The sequence below is a fragment of the Hydra vulgaris genome, chromosome 02 (assembly GCF_038396675.1).
Source record: "Hydra vulgaris chromosome 02, alternate assembly HydraT2T_AEP".
Classification (NCBI taxonomy): Eukaryota; Metazoa; Cnidaria; class Hydrozoa; order Anthoathecata; family Hydridae; genus Hydra; species Hydra vulgaris.
In genome coordinates this window covers 33,176,110-33,196,739 of record NC_088921.1, presented here as the reverse complement: position 1 = coordinate 33,196,739, position 20,630 = coordinate 33,176,110, and the positions used below count along the sequence as shown (strand labels likewise).

The 20,630-nt window shown below is 27.2% G+C and overlaps 1 protein-coding gene across 1 annotated transcript in view; it reads left to right on the top strand.

Annotated features, from left to right (window-relative positions):
• The window catches only part of LOC100202641 (uncharacterized), a 106,216-nt gene that overhangs the window by 12,273 nt on the left and 73,313 nt on the right, over window positions 1–20,630 (top strand). Inside the window, exons 2-3 of the mRNA XM_065790648.1 lie at window positions 1,894–1,974; window positions 14,535–14,753. Coding sequence (XP_065646720.1) covers window positions 1,896–1,974; window positions 14,535–14,753 — 298 coding nt within the window. The 5' untranslated portion in view covers window positions 1,894–1,895. The remainder of the gene's footprint in view (window positions 1–1,893; window positions 1,975–14,534; window positions 14,754–20,630) is intronic.

Here is a 20,630-nt window from a genome sequence, read left to right as displayed (position 1 = left end):
TTTTTGGGCCGATTTTTGTGTACAGATATCAGGTAAGCCAGTTTAAATATTGGCCCGGGCAACGCCGGGTAACTCCAGCTATCTTCTATATATGTAAAAGGCAATGTGTGTGTGTGTGTTTGTTTGTTTGTTCTCTATAGAAATCCAAACCGCCGGACCGATCTCGATGAAATTTGGCATGGGGGTAGTCCTCGAGGGGGAGAAGGTTCTTAGCTGGGTTTTGACCCCGTACCCCGATCCCCGGGGTCAAGGGGGCCCAAAAATGGGCCCCCCTGACCCCGGGGTCAGGGGGGATCATTTTTTGGGCCGATTTTTTAGGCCCATTTTTGGGCCCATTTTTGTGTACAGATATCAGGTAAGCCAGTTTAAATATTGGCCCGGGCAACGCCGGGTAACTCATGCTAGAATAATATAAAGTTATATTATAAAATACCGCCATTTTAATTTTAAACGGAGATTTGACGTTTGCAAAACGTTATTAGTCGACGTTGTTTTGATGTTGGCTTTTTAGCCAATATCCAACCTAAAATAAAAGTAGGTCGACGTTAAACCAACATTGGCGCATTATCGGAATATTATCCGATATTTTCGACTTTATAACAACGTTGGGCTAACGTATTGGTGCTATATGGGATGGTAGCTGTGAGGTAATTTGATCATCATAGATGTGGGGCTAGATAAGTATATAAATACAGTAGTTGTGAGGTGATCGTCGTAGATCTGGAGCTAGATGAGTATTTAAGTATGGGGACTAATTCACTTTTTAAACTAGATTGTATTTTTATTGCTAAATTATTACATAGAAGTGATCGTTATGAGTATTTCTTATGTGTAACTACAAAGCTAAGCAGCGATAATAACTTTTGATAAAAAACTTTCTATAAAAGCTATCAAATCTTTTTTCTTTTTTTAATAAAGTATAGGACATAAATTATAAAGTGCTAGTTTCCCAAATTTAACTATCACATAATCTTTGAAAAGAAAAAGTCCTAATAGAATAATTCTAAATTTGCAACGCAAATAAAAGCCTTAAACGTTTATATCTAACATTATCGCGTAATTATTAAAAGGATTCAAACAATATTTCATCTTTTAATGTCTCAATTAATAGAATTGGTTTTGGTTTGGTTTTCTTTGATTTTGATTTTGAGTCTTTTGCACTTTAGAAAAACTTATCAGCCAAAAGTACAACCCCTTCCACATGTAGGGGAGAGTGACCTAAAACGAGCCCCTTTTTAAAAAATAATAGAATTAACTAGCTGTAACCAACTAAAAATTACAAACAAAGTTTTTTCAAGAAATTTAATCCATGTTCTACAATTTAACATCAGAAAAGATGTAACTATGCCTAACGTTAAGAAACAACCGTTGAACAAAGAAATGCTAGGAGCCCATTTTACTGTGGAAGTAAAATGGGCCCCTAAATTTAATTTCTGAATAAAACCTGATTATTAATCAAAAACTCACTATAACTGATTTGTTGATGATACATAATCTTCTATTCATTATTCACATTCAAAATTAACACTGAGTAAAGACAAATTGGAAATCATTTCAATTATAGTCAAACCAAAAAATATTTAGCTCAAAAAATTTTCTAAAGTAGTACTTTCAAATATTCTTTATGCCAAAAATTATCAATAAAAAAAACTTTTTTTCGGATGGTTTTCTCAAATGTTTAAGATCAGCTGCACATTATTCTTCAGTTAAATTTTTTATAATTGTTGTCCAAGCAAAAGATTTGATAAGGGCCCATCTCACCTTAGACCACTTTCCTTTCCACCTCACATTTTAGACCACTTTCCCCTAACTGCGTACGTACTTTTTGGATGTTCCTTAAAGTTAAATAAAAAAAAAAAATATATATAAAATCAATTTTTTTTTATATTGTAGTAATGCAGAATAGAAGAAAAACCAACAAATGGTGGAAGTTGTACTTTTTAATTCATTATTTTTACCAATATGTGCAAACAGGTAAATTAAAATTTTAGTTATAAAATCCTTTTAAAGAAAACCTTTATTATTTTACCTTACCCTGTTTATGTTTTACTCTGTTTATAAAGTTCTAGTAATTTATCCGTCCTTCCTATTGGTGTCGTAAAATATATGCATTCTAAAAAATATTTACCTGCAGTTTTGTTTGTGTCATAAGGATAATTTTTCAAGCATTTTAAACTAGTTTTTATTTTCAAGGTAACATATCAACATCACATTAGCTAAACCATTTTGAACGTGAATTGTTTCATAAATTCCCAAGAACTATTAAAAAACCATTGCCTACTAGAAATATTTTAGTTGAATGCATATGGAACTCTTATTTTTATGTACAATATTATTAAAAAAAACAAAAAAAAACAAAAATCTATTTTGAATATGAGCACTGGGAAAAAAACTTTGATAAAAATTACAAAAATTTTATTAAAAAGTATCCTTTAGATAAACTTATCAAGAAATTTTTCTTTAATTAATTTTTAGACTTCTTTGCTTTATATGAAGACTTTTATAAATAGTCAATATATACTTTCTTAAAACTTTTTAATACTATTGAAATGGTTTTTTCATTTAAAAATATATTTACACTACTTATATTGCTTAAATCAAGCATTAAGAAAAAAATTTGCTTTCCTGCTACTTTTTACAAATTTTTTACTTCGAGATTTTGTTTCAAGTGGGTACAAAACGTTTTTTGGACGTCTTATCTTACGGATGTCGTCTATAAAGCGTTGTATAGACGTCTTACAGACGTCTGTGCCCACTGGGTTGAAGCTATGGCTCTATTAAGAACAAATTTACGTCTTTCATCGGTAGCTCAGTTATAATTAGAGATTTTGATGCGTACACTTTCTTGAAAGTAGGGCTAGCACGAGTAGGTTTCAAGTGGCGAATGGTGCTATACTGGTTTTTGCCGAAAACACTTTTAACACATATCAACAAATATAAATAGCTCCACAATCTTAAAATCAGATAATTTCTTGTTTTTCTCCTTAAAAAAAAGTCAGTTAATTTATAACTTGTTTTTCTCCTTAAAAAAAAGTCAGTTAATTTATAACTTGTTTTTCTCCTTAAAAAAAAGTCATTTACTGATTGGAAAGCCGTTGTAGTTTTATGAACATCTGTCACTGTACATTCACAATAGTTTTGATAAGTTTTGAATAGTTTTGGTAAACGGAAATAGAAAACTAGATTAAGTCGATAGCGTTGTTATTTAGTTTTCTATACCTGTTTAAATTAAAAGCAGAATTTTGTAACAAGAAACTTATATGTTAGGGGGCGCCAGTTAACTGGCTTAGGAAGCGCGGGAGCAGCTTGCCCACTACCTCCCCTACACACACGCCCTATGCTGAATTGGTCACTGTTTGGGTTATATATATATACAACCCCCAAATATATGTATATATGTAATATATATATAGGGTAGATTAGGGTAATATGAGCGCTTTAAGCGAAAATTAAAATATTTTTAAAAATAATTATGCTGGATCCAAAATTTTTGCGAATAAACAATTTTTAGGGATTTCTACTCATAATCCACTTAAATATTTGGACACCCAAACTTTTTTCTTAAAAATACAGAGGTTTTAAAAAAGTAGCAAAAGTGTTCATATTACCATTAATTATGTAAAAAAATACCAACCTGAATACCATTATTTATGTAAAAAAAATACTAACCTAAAATTACAGAGGTTTTAAAAAGTAGCAAAAGTGTTCATATTACCATTAATTATGTAAAAAAATACCAACCTGAAAATTAGAACTAAATTTTGGAATATAATGATTTGTTATTAACAAAACTTATTATTAAAAGATAAATTTTTAAGCCAGTATATATTGAAACAATACTACTTTGTTTTCCGTAAAAGAAAAAAAAAATTGTTCGTTATTTTTTCAATTTTATTAACGTTTGAACTATAAAAATTCAATTTTTTAAAATTTAAATTACAGAAAAAATTTAGTAGTTAAAATATAAAAATTTTTCACTATGTTTTGTTTTTATTCAAAAAGTAATTAAAACCACTGCCATTTTAGGACTTTAAACAAGGTAATTTCGATGAAAAAGACTGGGTAATTTGAGCATGCTCATATTACGCAAAAATGGCATCAGTAAATAAAGTAAAAACTAAATGTGGTAAAAGATTACTACATCTGTCCAACAACATCTGTGGAGTAGTCCAAGATCATCTGTATTTTTCTTTTACTCTAATAACATCTGTCCAATATCATCTAAAAATTCAACGACCTCTAACAACATCTTTAGAAAGATGTAACTACATCTGGTAATTTTTCTCCAAGTCCAATAACATCTGGAAGAATTTTCTCCAGATGTAGTTATATCTAAAAAATTTCTACATGTAACTACATCTAGTTAAAATAATGCATTTTTAATTAATATTTTTTTCCAGTTGTAATTACATCTAAAAAAAATCCTATATGTAACTACATCTGGTTAATACTTGAAAGAAATCCTATATGTAGCTAAATCTGGTTAAAACAATTCATTACTAGTTAATATTTTTTTTATAATGTATATGTAGTTACATCTGAAAAAAATCGTATATGTAACTACATCTGTTTAATATAAGGCATTATTAGTTAATTTTTTTTTCCCAGATGTAGATCTTAAAAATAATTTCATCTTAAAATCAACAGATGTAGTTGCACAGATGTTATTACACTTTGATAATTTAAAAGATGTAATTAAATCTGTAATATTCATTTAATTTTTGCACAGATGTAATTAGACACCAATAAAATTTCAGATGTTGTTGAACAGATGTTGTTAGACATCAATGAAATTTCAGATGTTGTTGGACAGATGTTATTAAACCTTATTATATTTACAGATGTTGTTGAACAAATGTTATTAGACATGGCAAAAACTGATGTTGTTACCCTGACCCCTAAATGTTTCTATGCATTGTTTTCAAACAAAAATGGATTGGATTTTTAGATAAAATGTTTTTCTTTATAAAAAAATTAATTTTATTATTTAGCACCAAAATTTTCCGCCACAGATTTGTTCATACGTGATGATATTATTTTAACAATGCCAAAAATTTAACAGCGTTTTAATTAGATGATAGCCACTATTTACTGCATATAAAATTACGCTAATTGTACTGTTTCCTGTTATCGCCACATAAATTCGATTCAAAAAATACAAAGCAATTTTAACTTCACTGCCTTCATCTAAGAAATCTTTAAGTATGCTCATAATACCAAGGTGCTCATATTAGCCGAATCTACCCTAACCTATTGATGTTGAAAGAAGTTGAAGAATGTGTATATATTTTTCAACAACTTCTTTCACCATTAGAGGTTTATCAGGAAGTTAAACCTACTGATGGTGAAGCAACTACTAATTTATATATATATATATATATATATATATATATATATATATATATATATATATATATATATATATATATATATATATATATATATATATATACATATATACACATATATATATATATATATATATATATATATATATATATATATATAAATTTTATGGTCATAAAACTCTTATAAGATATATATCTTATTAGAGTTTGAAGAAAAACCTTTATGAGGTACAATTACTATTGCTTTCTTTTAATCATTAGTTGCCTTTAATTATTTGCTTAATTGTTAATAAATTAATTGCTTAATATATATATATATATATATATATATATATATATATATATATATATATATATATATATATATATATATATATATATATGTATATATATATAATTATAATATCAAATAATCATAACATCATTTGTATATATGCTTAAACGGTACGAAACTGTTTATTATTTTTGGTATTTTTTAAACAATGTGGATACAAATATAAGTCTAGAAATCTTAACCATTTAAGTATAAAGATCTAAAGCATGACTTTAAGTATAAAGATTTAAACAATAGCTTTAAGTTTAAAGATCTAAAGCATGGCTTTAAGTATAAAGATCTAAAGCATGACTAATAAAACTTGTAATAAAGTTAAATGTAAATTAACGAAGTTAATTGACACAACAAGTCTTTCAGTCTAAGCATCTCAAAGATGCTTTAAAACATGGCCTATTTTTTAGACTTGAAAAATGGCTATGAATTAATCCAAGTTTCACTAGGCAATTAATTAATTATAACTATTATTTCTGGTGGAAGAAATCAATTAATAATGTCTTAATGAAATAAATTTGATTGTAAAAGTGAAATGAATCTAATGGACTCAACTTTTTCTTTCCTTTTTTTTCTTTTTTCTTCTTTTCAACTTTTTTAATTTTCTGTTTCTTTATAATAATATAAAATATAAAAATAATTATAACTCAACAACCCTTAAAACAATACTTTAAAAAAAAAACCCTAAAAGGTTTGCTTCTACCATTAAAGTACTCATTTTTACATTTTGAAATCTTCAAAAGTTTATTACTTGTTTCAATTACACTAATTGTGATTGAAAAACTAGCAAGGTTTCCAATCAAAAAACCTAAAAAGTTTTACGCCAACGGCATTTGTTTTTTGTCTAAAAGTTAGCAAGAGATTACACAATGATGTTACATATATTACAATTCTTACTCCAATTTACTTATATATTTCATTATTTATATTATAACCCCTATAACATTTTAAAGTTACGTTACGTCTCAATCGGTCACAAGGTTACATTCTCAAATTATTAATTAAATATTAAGTAAATAAACTTGAAAATGCAGTAATTGTTTGTTCATCAATGCTGTATTGCTAAATGCTATCTTTTATTTTATTTTTGTTGTAAAATACCTTCGTCTCAATTGGTTACTTTGTTACGAAAAAAAAAAAAAGTCTTAATTCGCAACGTTACACGTCTCAATTGTTTTTTTTTTAACTTTTTAAAGTGTAACCAATTAAGACGTAATGAAACGTAACTAAATCTAGATTTGAAACTTAACTAAAATATGTCTCAAACATAGATTTTTTTAATGTTACGTTACGTTTCAATTAGCTACCCTTTAAAAAAAAAAAGACTTGTTGTAACGTAAAAAATTTATATTTGTGACGTATTTTAATAACGTTTCAATTCTTAAATGTTTTACGTTACGTTATGACTCGGTTGGTTATAAGGTAATAAGTAGCTTATAAGGTAAAATAACTTACAATATATACAATCAAATTAGATTGCTTAAGTACCGTAAGTTATTTTAACTTTTAAAAATACTTTTTTTTTTAAAGGTAAATACAACTTTTAAAGCTTAAAAAGCTTAAAAATACAACTTTTAAAGCTTAAAAAGTTGTATTTACCTTTTAGAAGTCTTTTTTAAAAACTAACCCACAAGCGTGGGTTAATTTTAAAAAAAAATTTTTTAATTACAATAGTTTTGACAAACGTGTTATTGCGTTTTCAATAATCAAATACATAAATAATCAAATATATAAATAATATTGTTAATAAAACAATTTTGTTAAATACCGTAACTCATGAGCTACGGTATTTAACAATGCGTTTCTCGAAAAAGTTGTAACTAAAAATATATATTTTTTAAAACTGCTACTTATCATCGTTTATTTTATTGTAAAATTGATTCGTCTTAATTAGTTAAATATTTTAACTACGTCTCATATCTGGATTTTGTTACGTTACATTACGTTTTTTACAACACAAGCGTTATACTTCACGAGTTTTTATAAACCCACAAGCAAAAATGTATATAAAATTTAATCTTAAACTAATAGCTTTACTAGTTATATCTTTTAATGTGTTTAAATAGCACTTACTGTGCAAAATCTGGCTACACTCTCTAACCTATCTCTCTGACTTGACTTTTACACTAAGTCGTGCTCTTCTTTTACATCTCTCCTCCTATCTCTTTAAATAGCACTCACTCTCTCCATGCAAATAAATGTACATATGAACAAACAAACAAAAAAATTATATAGTAAGATACCGTAGGTCGCGACGATAGTGATACGTATTGTTACGTAAAATCTTACGTCTCGGTTACGTAAAAATAACGGACACTTTGCACGTAACGTAACGAATCTCGTTTACATTACAATACGTAACGTAACTTTAAAATGTTATAGGGGTTATCATTGCCACATTTAATTACTATGCAATAAATAGGGGAGAGCGGGCAGAAGTGAGACAGCCTGAAATTTCTAATTAGGAGTGGTTCCTATATACTGTTATTTAATGTAAACATTTAAATTTCTTCCCCTCTATTTAGCAGAAATTGCTTTGTTTTCCTGCGTGCGCTAGAAGCCCTAATTTTGAAATGTTCTATAAAAAAGTGTTTACATTGGGGTGAAGTGGGATAGAAAAAAGAAACATTTATGTCCCGCTTCTTTTCTTCGCCATTTGATTATTTCGATTGGTTAAAGCTCATGAACATTTTTATGTCGATTAGATGATTTTATGATTCTATCAGTTTCTATTTAACAGTTTGTGTTAAAATGTTGTTTTAAATTTTATTTGTCCCACTTCTACTCACACTTCTTCCACTTTACCCCAATGGCACGGTTTCTCTAAAAGCAAAAACTCATGTACTTATTTAAAATTGGCTGGAAACTTAAGGGGATTGAATTGGTGCTTAAAAAGAAGACTTATTCGTTAAAAACTTAACTGATTCAGTTCATACATCAAATAAAAAAGATATTGCAATTACCCTAAAAAAAATTTACGTGTCCACACTTCTCCCCACTCTCCCCTACCAAACTCTGTAAAACGAACAATACTAGCCTAACCTGTAGATTTTTATTCATAATGACGAAACATTTTTATTTTTTGCTTTTGACTCTAAATTTCTAAATCATTCTAAAAGCAAAAATGTTACATTATGTAGTCATCAACCTGCTATAGAGCTGTCTTTGTATTGCAGTCAGCAACATAGCTACGTAGCTACGCTTTGTTGCTATTAATGTATTGTACATAGCTTCAATTGACTTATCGTAATAGAATCGCAATACGTTTTTTTTTCAACATATTAAAGCAAGCACAAAAAACCACAATTTTTAATAGGTTAAAGAAAAAATTAAATAATGGTGTGAAAAAATAATAATACCAATAACGGTTCAAAAATCACAACGACGCATACAAGTTTCTAACTAGCCGGCATTTGGTCTTAAAAAAGACGTCTTTTGAATGTTCAAAAAATGTTCAGAACGTCTTTTGAACTTTCAAAAGACGTATTTTAAGACCAAATGCCGACTGGGTAGTTCATTGTGATTTTTTATACAAAAATTATGCTATATCATGAAAATATTTTCTTATGGTATATATAGGTGGATAGAAAATGTACCTAAAAAACTGACTGAGTGAGTTAAAAACTCAGTATACCTTCCGGGGGCGGATCCACACTATCTTGTAACGGGGGCGGTTTTTAAACTTTTTTTATCAACCCACAAATCATAAAACTTTTTTAGTTAATTTTTTATTGGGTAACAGTCTGGCAATGTCTTAATCGTTGTAACTATGAAACAACGTCGTGTATTAGTATTCCAGTAGTCCAATTTAGAATTCGCACAAGTTTATTAAATCCACTTAACGGTAAGTTAAAAGTTTAAAAGAGGAAAAACGTTAAAGTGCATTTCTAAATATTATTTTTTAATTACGCATTCGTTGTGTTTTTCGTGTTGAAACAATAAAATACATTTACCTTTTATTATTTATTAATATTTTTTGTTTTTTCAGTTTTTTATTAATTACATTTGTTAATATTTTTTTATTAAATGTTTATTGTTTATGTCTATTCCAAATAGATTCAAAGTGATATACATAAAGTGACCGTTAGGGATACGCGAAATAAAGAAAAATCTACTAAATACGTTTTTAGTTAAACTAAAACTGTCTAGTCTTCGTCAAAAAATTGTATTTTAATAATTTTAAATTACTTTAAAATGGGCATTTCCATTTCGGTGCGTGATTTTTTATTTTTCTTTGTTTGTTCAATTGAAGATGGGACTTGCAGCAATATGCAAACTATTATGATTTTCGGTGGCCGGTTCTAAACAAGAATTCAGGAAAGCCTTACTAGGAAAGAAACATGAAAATTCTTGCTATGATAGAAAAAAACATGATTACTTTTTAGGATAGAATAATTGAAGGATAGAAAAGAAGAAAGAAATACATATATCCTTTCTGGCAAAGAAAAATGAAAATCTTGCTAGCAAAGACTTTTTTAGGATAGAAATCGCACAAGTAAAAGTCATTTTCTTTCTAGCAAAGAAAATTGGAAAAACGTACTAGCAAAGAAATTTTAGAAAAGAAATTTTAAAAACGTGCTAGCAAAGAAATTTTAAGAAAGAATTTGCGCGCAATTTGGTAATTACAGTTATGATTTTTAATTGAATAAATTGAAAAATATTTCAGTTCAACCTTAAAAGACTATACGATTATTGCTTTATAATAAGCTAATATCAATATATTTTTGAATGGTGTAAATTTTTTGATTTGAAGAAACATTTAATCGTCATTATAGATTATAAGTATAATCTAATTCTAACAAAATCTTTGTGAAATAATAAAGATTATCTGAAATTTCTGAATCATTCATCAGTTCACTTTTATTATAAATGGTAATTCTGTCCTAGCAAGTTTTTCGCATTTATTAAATAAAATTCTTTCCAAGCAAGTTGTTTACGTTTATTAAAAAATATTCTTTCTTAGAAAGTATTTCAAGTTTCTTTTCAAAATTTCTGCCAAAAAATATTCTTTTTTAAAAATTCTTTTCTAGTAAGGTTTCTTTTATCATAAAACATTCTATTCTGAAATTATTCTTTCCTAGTTTTCTATCCTCATTTTATTCTTGTCTAGCATGGCACACCTGATTTTCTTAAAGCAACTCTAACAAAAATATATTAAATATGAGTTGTAGAGATATAATAACTTGTTTATAGCAATTTATTTTCTTAAAAATAACTACATGAAATCGACAAATTTGCAACTTCTGTGCGTAAATTCCGTGCACGACCATAAATAAACTGCATTTAAACGATTACTGTGACTCTATAATACATACTGCAATCCTGAAACTTTCTGGAGATATTTAGTAATATTTAAAATGTATTTAAGAAAAAAAAAGTATAGTACTGTTTACATATATTTTCCTAGGGATTAAAGTTTATTTTTCTAGAAACTAAAATTTGCGTTTTTCTGTTTCGTTGTTCTGGGCGTGATTCCGCTTCAAACATAATTCTCTCTTTGATTATATATGAATACCATTCTTTGTTTACAAAATATTTTTATGGGTTAGAATTAAATGAAAGTAAATTTGAGATTTACTTTCATTTAATTTTTAAAGACAGTTTTATTATTATTAAAATAATAGACAAAGCATATACAAGTTCTCGTGCGAGATTTTTTTGGAAATTCTAAAAAATATATTTTACAACATAAAATTTCTGCATAAAAATTTTAATATTTTTGTTGACATGACAATAATGGTTTTGTTGACATAGTGTGCTTTATTTCTTATGCGCTCTATTTAAGCGCAAAAGAAATAAAGCACACTATGTCATCAAGTTTTTCGTATAGACTTGTAAATAATTCATTTACTGTAGATATGTAATTTAAAAGTTCTGTTGTATGTTGTACTCCACTGCTTATACCTAATTATTTCATATTCATCAATTTTGTTATTCTCTTCGAATGGTCCTTTATTTTGTAGTAGTTTTGAAGTTCCTTAATTGATTTTATTTTAAATTTCAGGGCAGTAGTTACATCTATGAACCATATATAATATATTATATTTTCTTAACTCAGGTACAATAAAATGTTCTCAATTTTATTGCTTAATACAAACTTAAACCTTGTGCTTAGTTCAGTTAAATTGAAAAATTACCCTGAACTATTGACACAAGCTGGACTAAGCACAAGCTTTATATATTGGTGTATTGTACATATACATACGGCATGGTTTTAAATATGTATTATATTGGCATTTATTGAGTAAAATTAGAAAGTCTTATTTTGTACTGAGAGTGTTCTAGTTTGAATTTAACAAATAATTATAAAATATACCTGGCCGAATGAACTCATGCAATAAAGGCTAACTTTGATATCTATATTAATTCTAACAATAATAATTTTCGGAGTTCTAATATTCTCTTTTTTTAATAATGGTTTAATTGAAGTATTTGAAACAATAACCATTATTAATTGCTTTAATAATGGTTATTGTTTCAAATACTTCAGTTTATTTTTTTAAAGACCATGAATGATTTTACCAAGGTCAAAACTTAAAAACTTTTCCTTCTTTTTTCTGTTTTCAGCTTTTCTTGCATTAAAAATGTAAGCTTATCTAAATTGCCATTTTTCTTCTGATATTCTGAATTTGTTTAAATATTTTGTAAATAACATCACTTTTAAGATCTGTCGCAATAACATTAAGGACTGCTGATTATTTTTCCGACATCTACAACTTGCATTAATTTTATTTTCCCTAAAAAATAGCATGTTGTGGAACCTCATTGTAATATACTGGTGATACATCTAATTTATATTTCAGATAAAATCTGATACATCTAATGTATTCAGAAAGTAATCCACACAGTCATCTTGTATCCAGAAAATAATCAAGAAATTCATCTTTATCATTATAGACCTGTAGTGCAAGTCAATCATTAATTTTTTGTATTATTTCTTTATGAAATAAAGTTTTAAAGTCATTTTAAAGCAAGTTTTTATTCCCATAACAGTTGAACACATATCTTTAGACAAATAAATGTCATTTTCTTGCAAACCACCCTTTAATATTATTAGTAAAAATATTCTGCAAAATTTAGGACATAATTTAAAAACAAAACAAAAAAACTCAAAATTAGCCAAGCTTGAATCTCTGCTCATTTGTTGTAAGGTTGCATCTCAGTTTTTTTTATACAAATTCTCTGTCTCTGCTATATTTGCTTGCCCTCTTCTTCACATCTACAATTATTGTTTACAAATTTTCATTCATGCTCAAAAAACATCAGTTTTTTCCCCTTCCTTTCGTCACCAGTGGTTTATGTTTTCCTGACTCATGCAATTTACAGTTATTCAAGTATCTATCAATGACTCATGCAATGTACAGTTTCTATCAACTATTTTCTTGCTCTTTAACTATCTTCTTTGTTTTCTGTTCACCTTTCATACTAATCATAGAATAAAAGTTGTCCTTGATAGGCAGCATTCTTCATTTCCTGTAACTCCAGGGGTGTCTCAGGGCTCTTTCCTTGGCGCTATACTTTTTTGAAATTGAATTGATGGTCTCCTTGAAATTCTCACATCTAAGGTTGCATTGTTTGATGATGATACTACATTTATTCTTGTCTTGAAAAGAGGCCAACACCCTCTGAATGCTTGGAGGGGGAATTTGAGCTTGAAAAGGATCTCACTTCTGCTACAACATGGGGTTCTCAGTGGCTGGTGAACTTTAACTTAAATAAAACTAAATTTTTTTCAGCTAATTGCTATTGCAATAATCTAGATCTTCCTATATTTATGAACGGTAATGTTGGACCTGCTCTTGCAGGCAATCTTCAACCATGGTCACATCATCATAATGTTGCTTCTCTTTTTCTTTTCTATAAATACTATAATGGGCGCTGCTCTTACGAGACAGTGTTTCTTGTGCCATCTACTAAAATTCATTATCGCGTTATTCGTCATTCAATTAAATGTCATCCTTTTCCTGTGACTGTTCCTAAGTGCTCTAAAAGTTCTTATTTGTCTAGTTTTTTTCCTCAAACTTCATTTCTTTGGAATTTGCTCCCTTCATCTTGTTTTCCTGATTGATATAATTTGCAACCTTTTAAATCTTCTGTTAATCTGTTAATCATTGTCTTGCTTTATAAACTTCAACTTTTTACTTTTAATAACTTCCAACTCTAATAGTGGTTGCTTGCAGTCTTGTTGGAAGTGAACATGTTTATATATATATATATATATATATATATATATATATATATATATATATATATATATATATATCTTAAGGTGTATTGTATTTTTCCCACACCATTGTTCTGTATCTATTTGTGAATTATATTCCGTATTTTTATTTAGTTTCCATTATTTTTATGAAGTATAAACATTCTGATTCTTTATCTATATATTTAAATATATAAGATAATTTATGATTATTTGTTATAAATATCTTATTATCTTGTTTATGAATAGCATTATGCGTTATTTAAAGCAACATTTTGCTACTGAATTTCTTTCCAGGCATTATTTTGTATTGCGGATTAAGGCATATTTTTTTAAAATATATTAAGGCATATATATTTAAGTAGCCAATCTTGAAGGAAATCCCTCTTCTGTTACAGACTGAGGCTTGTGGTGAACCCTTAAAAAACTCAGTTGTTTACTATTATTACAATATTTTGTTTGCCATATTGATACTTAATAGTTAAGATTACTTAAATAAAATATGTTCAATGAATTTAAAATTAATCTTTAACTTAGCAAAATATTTAATTATTGTTTTAATTAAGTAATTTTATTAATATTTAATTATCTAATTAAAGTTGTAGTTTTTTTTTTTTTAATATATTACATTATTTCTCATATTATTCTATTCTTTCAGATACATTACTTTTTTTAAATGATGATATTGCTCGCTGTGTTCTTCCAAAAGACAATGCTTTGTTTGTGTATCCTTTATCAGCTTTTGGAGACTGTTGTAAAAATGCTTCTTTTATTTCAATTGGTCCTGGAATTTACATGGAAATGTATTCAGCACTTTGTATTGAAGTTCCTAAAAACCTTAGTTTATGGGATGGAGCTCAAGTCAACCTAGGAGGAGGTGATTTGTACTTTTTTGTGTTTTTATATTGTTTTTATGTTTTCAAGAAATATATTGAAAACTAGCAAGTTTGATGAACAAAGACAAATCTGTGAAAGCAGGATTTTTCTATGTTTTTTAAATTCACACTTGTTATATAACATATAATGTCATGCCAGAGTGTGCGCTATTTTTTTGAGATAAAAAAAATACATGGAATTGTTTAATATAGGTGTTCAATCTATTAGAAGCTATACAACTGGCGAAAGCAGTTTGCAAAAAATTTGCTTCAAAAAGTTCACAAAAAAAGTTTTTATAAAAATTAAATTAAAAAAGAAATCACTATGAAATCTTTGGCTGTTATTGTTTTTAAAATAAAATCCAAATTTTTTAGAACTACCATTAAATGAATAAAAGCAAAGGTTGAAAAGATCCAAACATATGCAAGTACCCACTAAATCTATGTGTGTAAAATATGTTTTAGCACATGTTTTTGAAATATTACAAAAAAATATACATATTAAAAAATTTGTGTTTCTTCTGATAAATTGCATTACACTACTAATTATGGAAATGTACCTTTATTTATTCTAATATTCTACATTATTATTTAGATATGCGTTTTATTTTTACCCAAATATTTTACCTTATTATTCTATTTTAATGCTATTTGTTAAAAAGAGCATTTAAGATTCAGAATGTTAAAATTTATATAAGCTAATCAAGTATATGTTTTCGTCAGATTTAAAGAAAAGAATATCAAAATGTCATGATTTAGTTTTATAACTATTTAAGACATTATATTTATAAATTTATATTGTATTATATATTTAAGACCCATAAAAATATCTTAAGATATATACCAAGATATATCATGATGTAGGCTTATCTTAGGAGATATAGGTATGTCTTAGAAATCACAAGATATAGGTATATTAGGAGAATTTGAAAAGTAAACACTCTTCAAGTGTTTACTCTTCAAATTTCTCCTAATATATACCTATATCTCCCTCAAACCTCTTGGTTCCGAGCCAGAACTCTAACCACTGCACCATGGTTACTAAATTATTATTGATGCTCTAATTTCAAAGAAATCAATGATCTGAGAGATCATTGTTTATATTTCAAAGTTGCTAGACTTTTTTTTTTAATTTCACTAAAATTTTATTTTCATCAAAAAATTTAGAAAGAAAAATATGTTTATTTAAAAGAAGTCCAGTAGTTTTTTTGTGCAGGAAAAAGGGCTTGTTTTGTCTTTATCTTGTTGTGTGAATGGAATTTAAGTTAAGTTTCTGATAAACTATAAACACTTGGATGTCTTGACTATTTATATCAGAGATATTCAAATTTCTGTTTTAAATCCTTATAAGGATGTTTGCTACACTGGCTGCTTTAATGGATTACTAGCCAGAGTTTAATAGTTTTTTGAAACTGAGGGGATTACTTTTAAGGCAGTATTAATGGTTTGGAGACAAGAAGAAAATTAAGAACACAGATGAAAATACCTCTTCTGTGCTTGACTTTAATTAGAGAAAAGTAAAATTTCATGTTATACACAATAGTAAGTAGTTAACATTTCAGATGTTTTTGTTATAAGTTTTTTTAAATTTATTCAAAATTTGATTAATAGTAAAAAAGTTTTTTGTAATTGCTGTCTAAAATGTTCAAATTAATTAACACATTTATGGGCCTTAGCATTATTCAAAGTAAAAAAAATATTTTTACAGGCCTGGTTAGGAATATATAATGCACAATACATAAGCATAAAAAGATTCAGAAAGTTATAAACTAAAATTTTTAAATATTTACTGATATTGAAATAAGACTAAAAACTCCACAATCGTTAACTATTTTACCAGTGGTTTTGTTTTGATCAGCAAAGATTTATTTTGGTTTACTAGATTTATGATTTATTATTAAAAATTTAGACAAAAAGGTTTTATTAGAATAAGTTTAGTTTTAGTTTTTTTTTAATTTAAGTTTTGTTTTGTGAATTAACATACTTTTAACATACTTATAGAGCGTGTTTAATAGCATTTTTATTTCTATGAAATTGTAAAAAAATAAACTTTGATCATTGAACAAAATTAATAATGGATGCATTTAAATAAAATTAAGTCAATTAAAAAAAATTTAACCCAAGAAGGAGCTTTAACTTTAATTTCTATATATACACCTATATGATATGTTTTTCTTCTATATTTATAAAGACTTTTTTAACAATAGTGTGTGGTATAAGGTTAATTCAATTTTGAGATTGCTTAAACAATATCTTTAAGCTTATTTAAATATTACAAAACAAAATAGATTTTAGCATAACAAAATTAACATATGCATTTGCAAAAGAGTAAGTTTTTTTTTTAGTAAAAGGCCTGCTCTTATATAAAAAAGGTTTCCTTTGATTGACAATACATAAAAAGCAGTGGTTTCTTTGGTCTTTAAATTTTTCCATAGTCATTGCTCAAAGTGAAGTGGGATAAGGCGGGATGCCATCCCATCACCTTTTTATAAAGTATAAACCATCCTGCCACCTTTTTATAAATCTCTATATGTAATGATTAAGCAGGATGGTATTTTTAATTTACTGAATACCATCCCGTTACTTTTTTTTCTCCACTTTGAGCACTGACCATGGTACATAGTACAGTAAGTATTCCACAATATTGTGAAATTACTTTTATTATAGTTTTTTTTTCTAATAATGTTTTATACTCTGTTTTCTTTTTTATTACTTCGGTTTTTGTTAGATAGAAGGCTAAATTAAAAAAAAATAGTAAGTACAGACAAATGCGTTCTTATAAATCTCATGTTCTAATAAATCTCAACAAGAATTACCATATATAAATGAAACCACTCAACAAAACATTTAACTGAATTATGGAAGCATTAAATTGCAACTGAAAGCTTATAATCATTAAAACAAGAAACATTTAAAAACTCAGCGTATCACTTCCCTGCAGAACTGGTTTCAAGATACTAAAATCTAAATTATGTAGAGATTATATGCTTAATTGTGTGTAGAATGTTAAAGCAGTTTTATGAAGAGTAAACTATTAGAGGATTGCAGTAAAAAAATCTAGCAAAAAACCTGATTTTGTGTGTTTTTGACTTTGATATCAAAAAAGTTTTTATTAAATGCAGATTTTATATTTTTTTGAATAAATTAATATTTTAGGGTTTATTATAATACATTTTTTATATTATTTTCAGTTATGTTTATAATTATTACATTTGTTATTATATAAAACTTTTCTTAATAAAATATTTTCCTAATAAATCTCATTTTATTAACAAAATGTGTTTATATATATATATATATATATATATATATATATATATATATATATATATATATATATATATATATATATATATATATATATATATATATATATATATATATTTTAAGTGATATCGTGTATAAGAGTATATGTTATATTAGTAAGAAAATATCAGTTAATACAAATTCTCTTAATACAATTTATAATTTAGTACAATTATAATTTAGTACTCTTAATACAATTTATAATATTAGAAATTTTTGCTGGATTTGGTTTCCAGCATCATCAGCTTGTAAAAATTATACAAAATTTTTTTTTGTAATGTTAGAAACAGTTTAAAATTAACTGATGTCAGCAGTTGAGTGGCTTCTTTCTTGCTTACGTAAAAATGTAAAAAACAGAGTCCAAAATTTAGTTTTCACTAACTGCCCATTATCTAAATTAATTTTGCCATTTAAAGGTGAACATTGGTACCTTGGTATTTCAAGAGCTTCGCGCACTTTTTGATTAAATTTTTTTGTTTCAACTTTAATTGTTTTTACATTTTCTCACTTTATTTCTTGTGAGCAAAACTTATTATGGGTGGCTATTGTAGACTGATAATGTTCTACCTTGTTTAAACTTTTTAGATGTTGAGTTCGATTTTTAATTTGAAGTTTAGTTTCGTCTACACATATCTTTGAGCATTTGCATTCAGTTAAATAAGTTCCGGGTTGACTATTATGTGGCAATTTAATTATGTTTTTTGACGTTAGTAATATTCTTAAATTTAGATTTGATTTAAAGACTACTCTATAACCAGCTTTCCAAAATATTTTCCTTAATTCCAGGGATAGTGATGGTATCCACGGTAAGGATACAGTAGGGAGGTTATGAGAATCTGATTGAATTTTGTTGATTTTTAGGGAAGGTTTAATTTCCAATTAAGTTTGCAATCCGTGTAAGTTAGCATATGTTGTACCCATTTTCGTTAAATGAGGTTTAATTTGGATATTAAACCTCACTCAAATCATGACCCCAAGACCATGACCACTCAAATCCTTCCTTTCTGTAAACTTTGAATTCGTATTTTCCTTTGTTGTTATTTATTATGGTTAAATCAAGGAAGTTTAGAGTTCTGTTTTCGCTTTCAGTTTCGATCTTATATTGTATAGCAGGGTATTGTTTGTTTAAGATAATTAGGAATTGTTCTGCTTCTTGAATGTTGGAAAATCTAACATGGCTATCATCGACATATCTTAGATAGGATTTTAGGTCAAGAGGAGGATTTACTGCTATTGCAATTTTGAAAGCGTTTTGTTCATGATGTTGCAAAAATGGTTCTGCAAGTACAACCATGAATGAAAGACCTATAGAACCAGAATTTATAAGTTCATGGATTTCGTTGTTCTACAGGAAATAACAAAGTAAAGAAAGCTCTATGAGTTGTCTTGTTTCAGATATAGTAAGCTTGGTTGAATATTTTAAGAATCATCTTTATTTAATTGATCTATAAGAATTAAATTGGCTTCCTTTAGTGTTTCAAATGTTTCAAGTTTTATTTCATGTAATAAACTTGTATCCATCAATACTACCAAAAGTGGTATTAAAGGATATAAAAGAATTTCATCAGAACAATTCCTAATTATCTTAAACAAACAAACACCCTGTGATACAATAGCGGATTGAAACTGAAAGCGAAAACAGAACTCTAAACTTCCTTGATTTAACCATAATAAATAATAACAACGGAAAATACGAGTTTAAAGTTTACAGAAAGGAAGCCATTACTAATATCCAAATTAAGCCTCACTCAAATCATGACTTCAAGATTCTAAATGCAATATTTAAAGGTTACATTCACAGGGCTTATTCTATATGCACTAATTTATATTTACAAAATAAGATTAGTTTCCATATTCAAATGTTTAACGAAAATGGATACACCATATGCTAACTTACACGGATTGCAAACTTAATTGGAAATTAAACCTTCCCTAAAAATCAACAAAATTCAATCAGATTCTCATAACCTCCCTACTGTATCCTTACCGTGGATACCATCACTATCCCTGGAATTAAGGAAAATATTTTGGAAAGCTGGTTATAGAGTAGTCTTTAAATCAAATCTAAATTTAAGAATATTACTAACGTCAAAAAACATAATTAAATTGCCACATAATAGTCAACCCGGAACTTATTTAACTGAATGCAAATGCTCAAAGATATGTGTAGACGAAACTAAACTTCAAATTAAAAATCGAACTCAACATCTAAAAAGTTTAAACAAGGTAGAACATTATCAGTCTACAATAGCCACCCATAATAAGTTTTGCTCGCAAGAAATAAAGTGAGAAAATGTAAAAACAATTAAAGTTGAAACAAAAAAATTTAATCAAAAAGTGCGTGAAGCTCTTGAAATACCAAGGTACCAATGTTCACCTTTAAATGGCAAAATTAATTTAGATAATGGGCCGTTTGTGAAAGCTAATTTTTGGACTCTGTTTTTTACATTTTTATGTAAGCAAGAAAGAAGTCACTCAACTGCTGACATTAGTTAATTTTAAACTGTTTCTAACGTTACAAAAAATTTTTTTGTACAATTTTTACAAGCTGATGATGCTGGTAACCATAATCC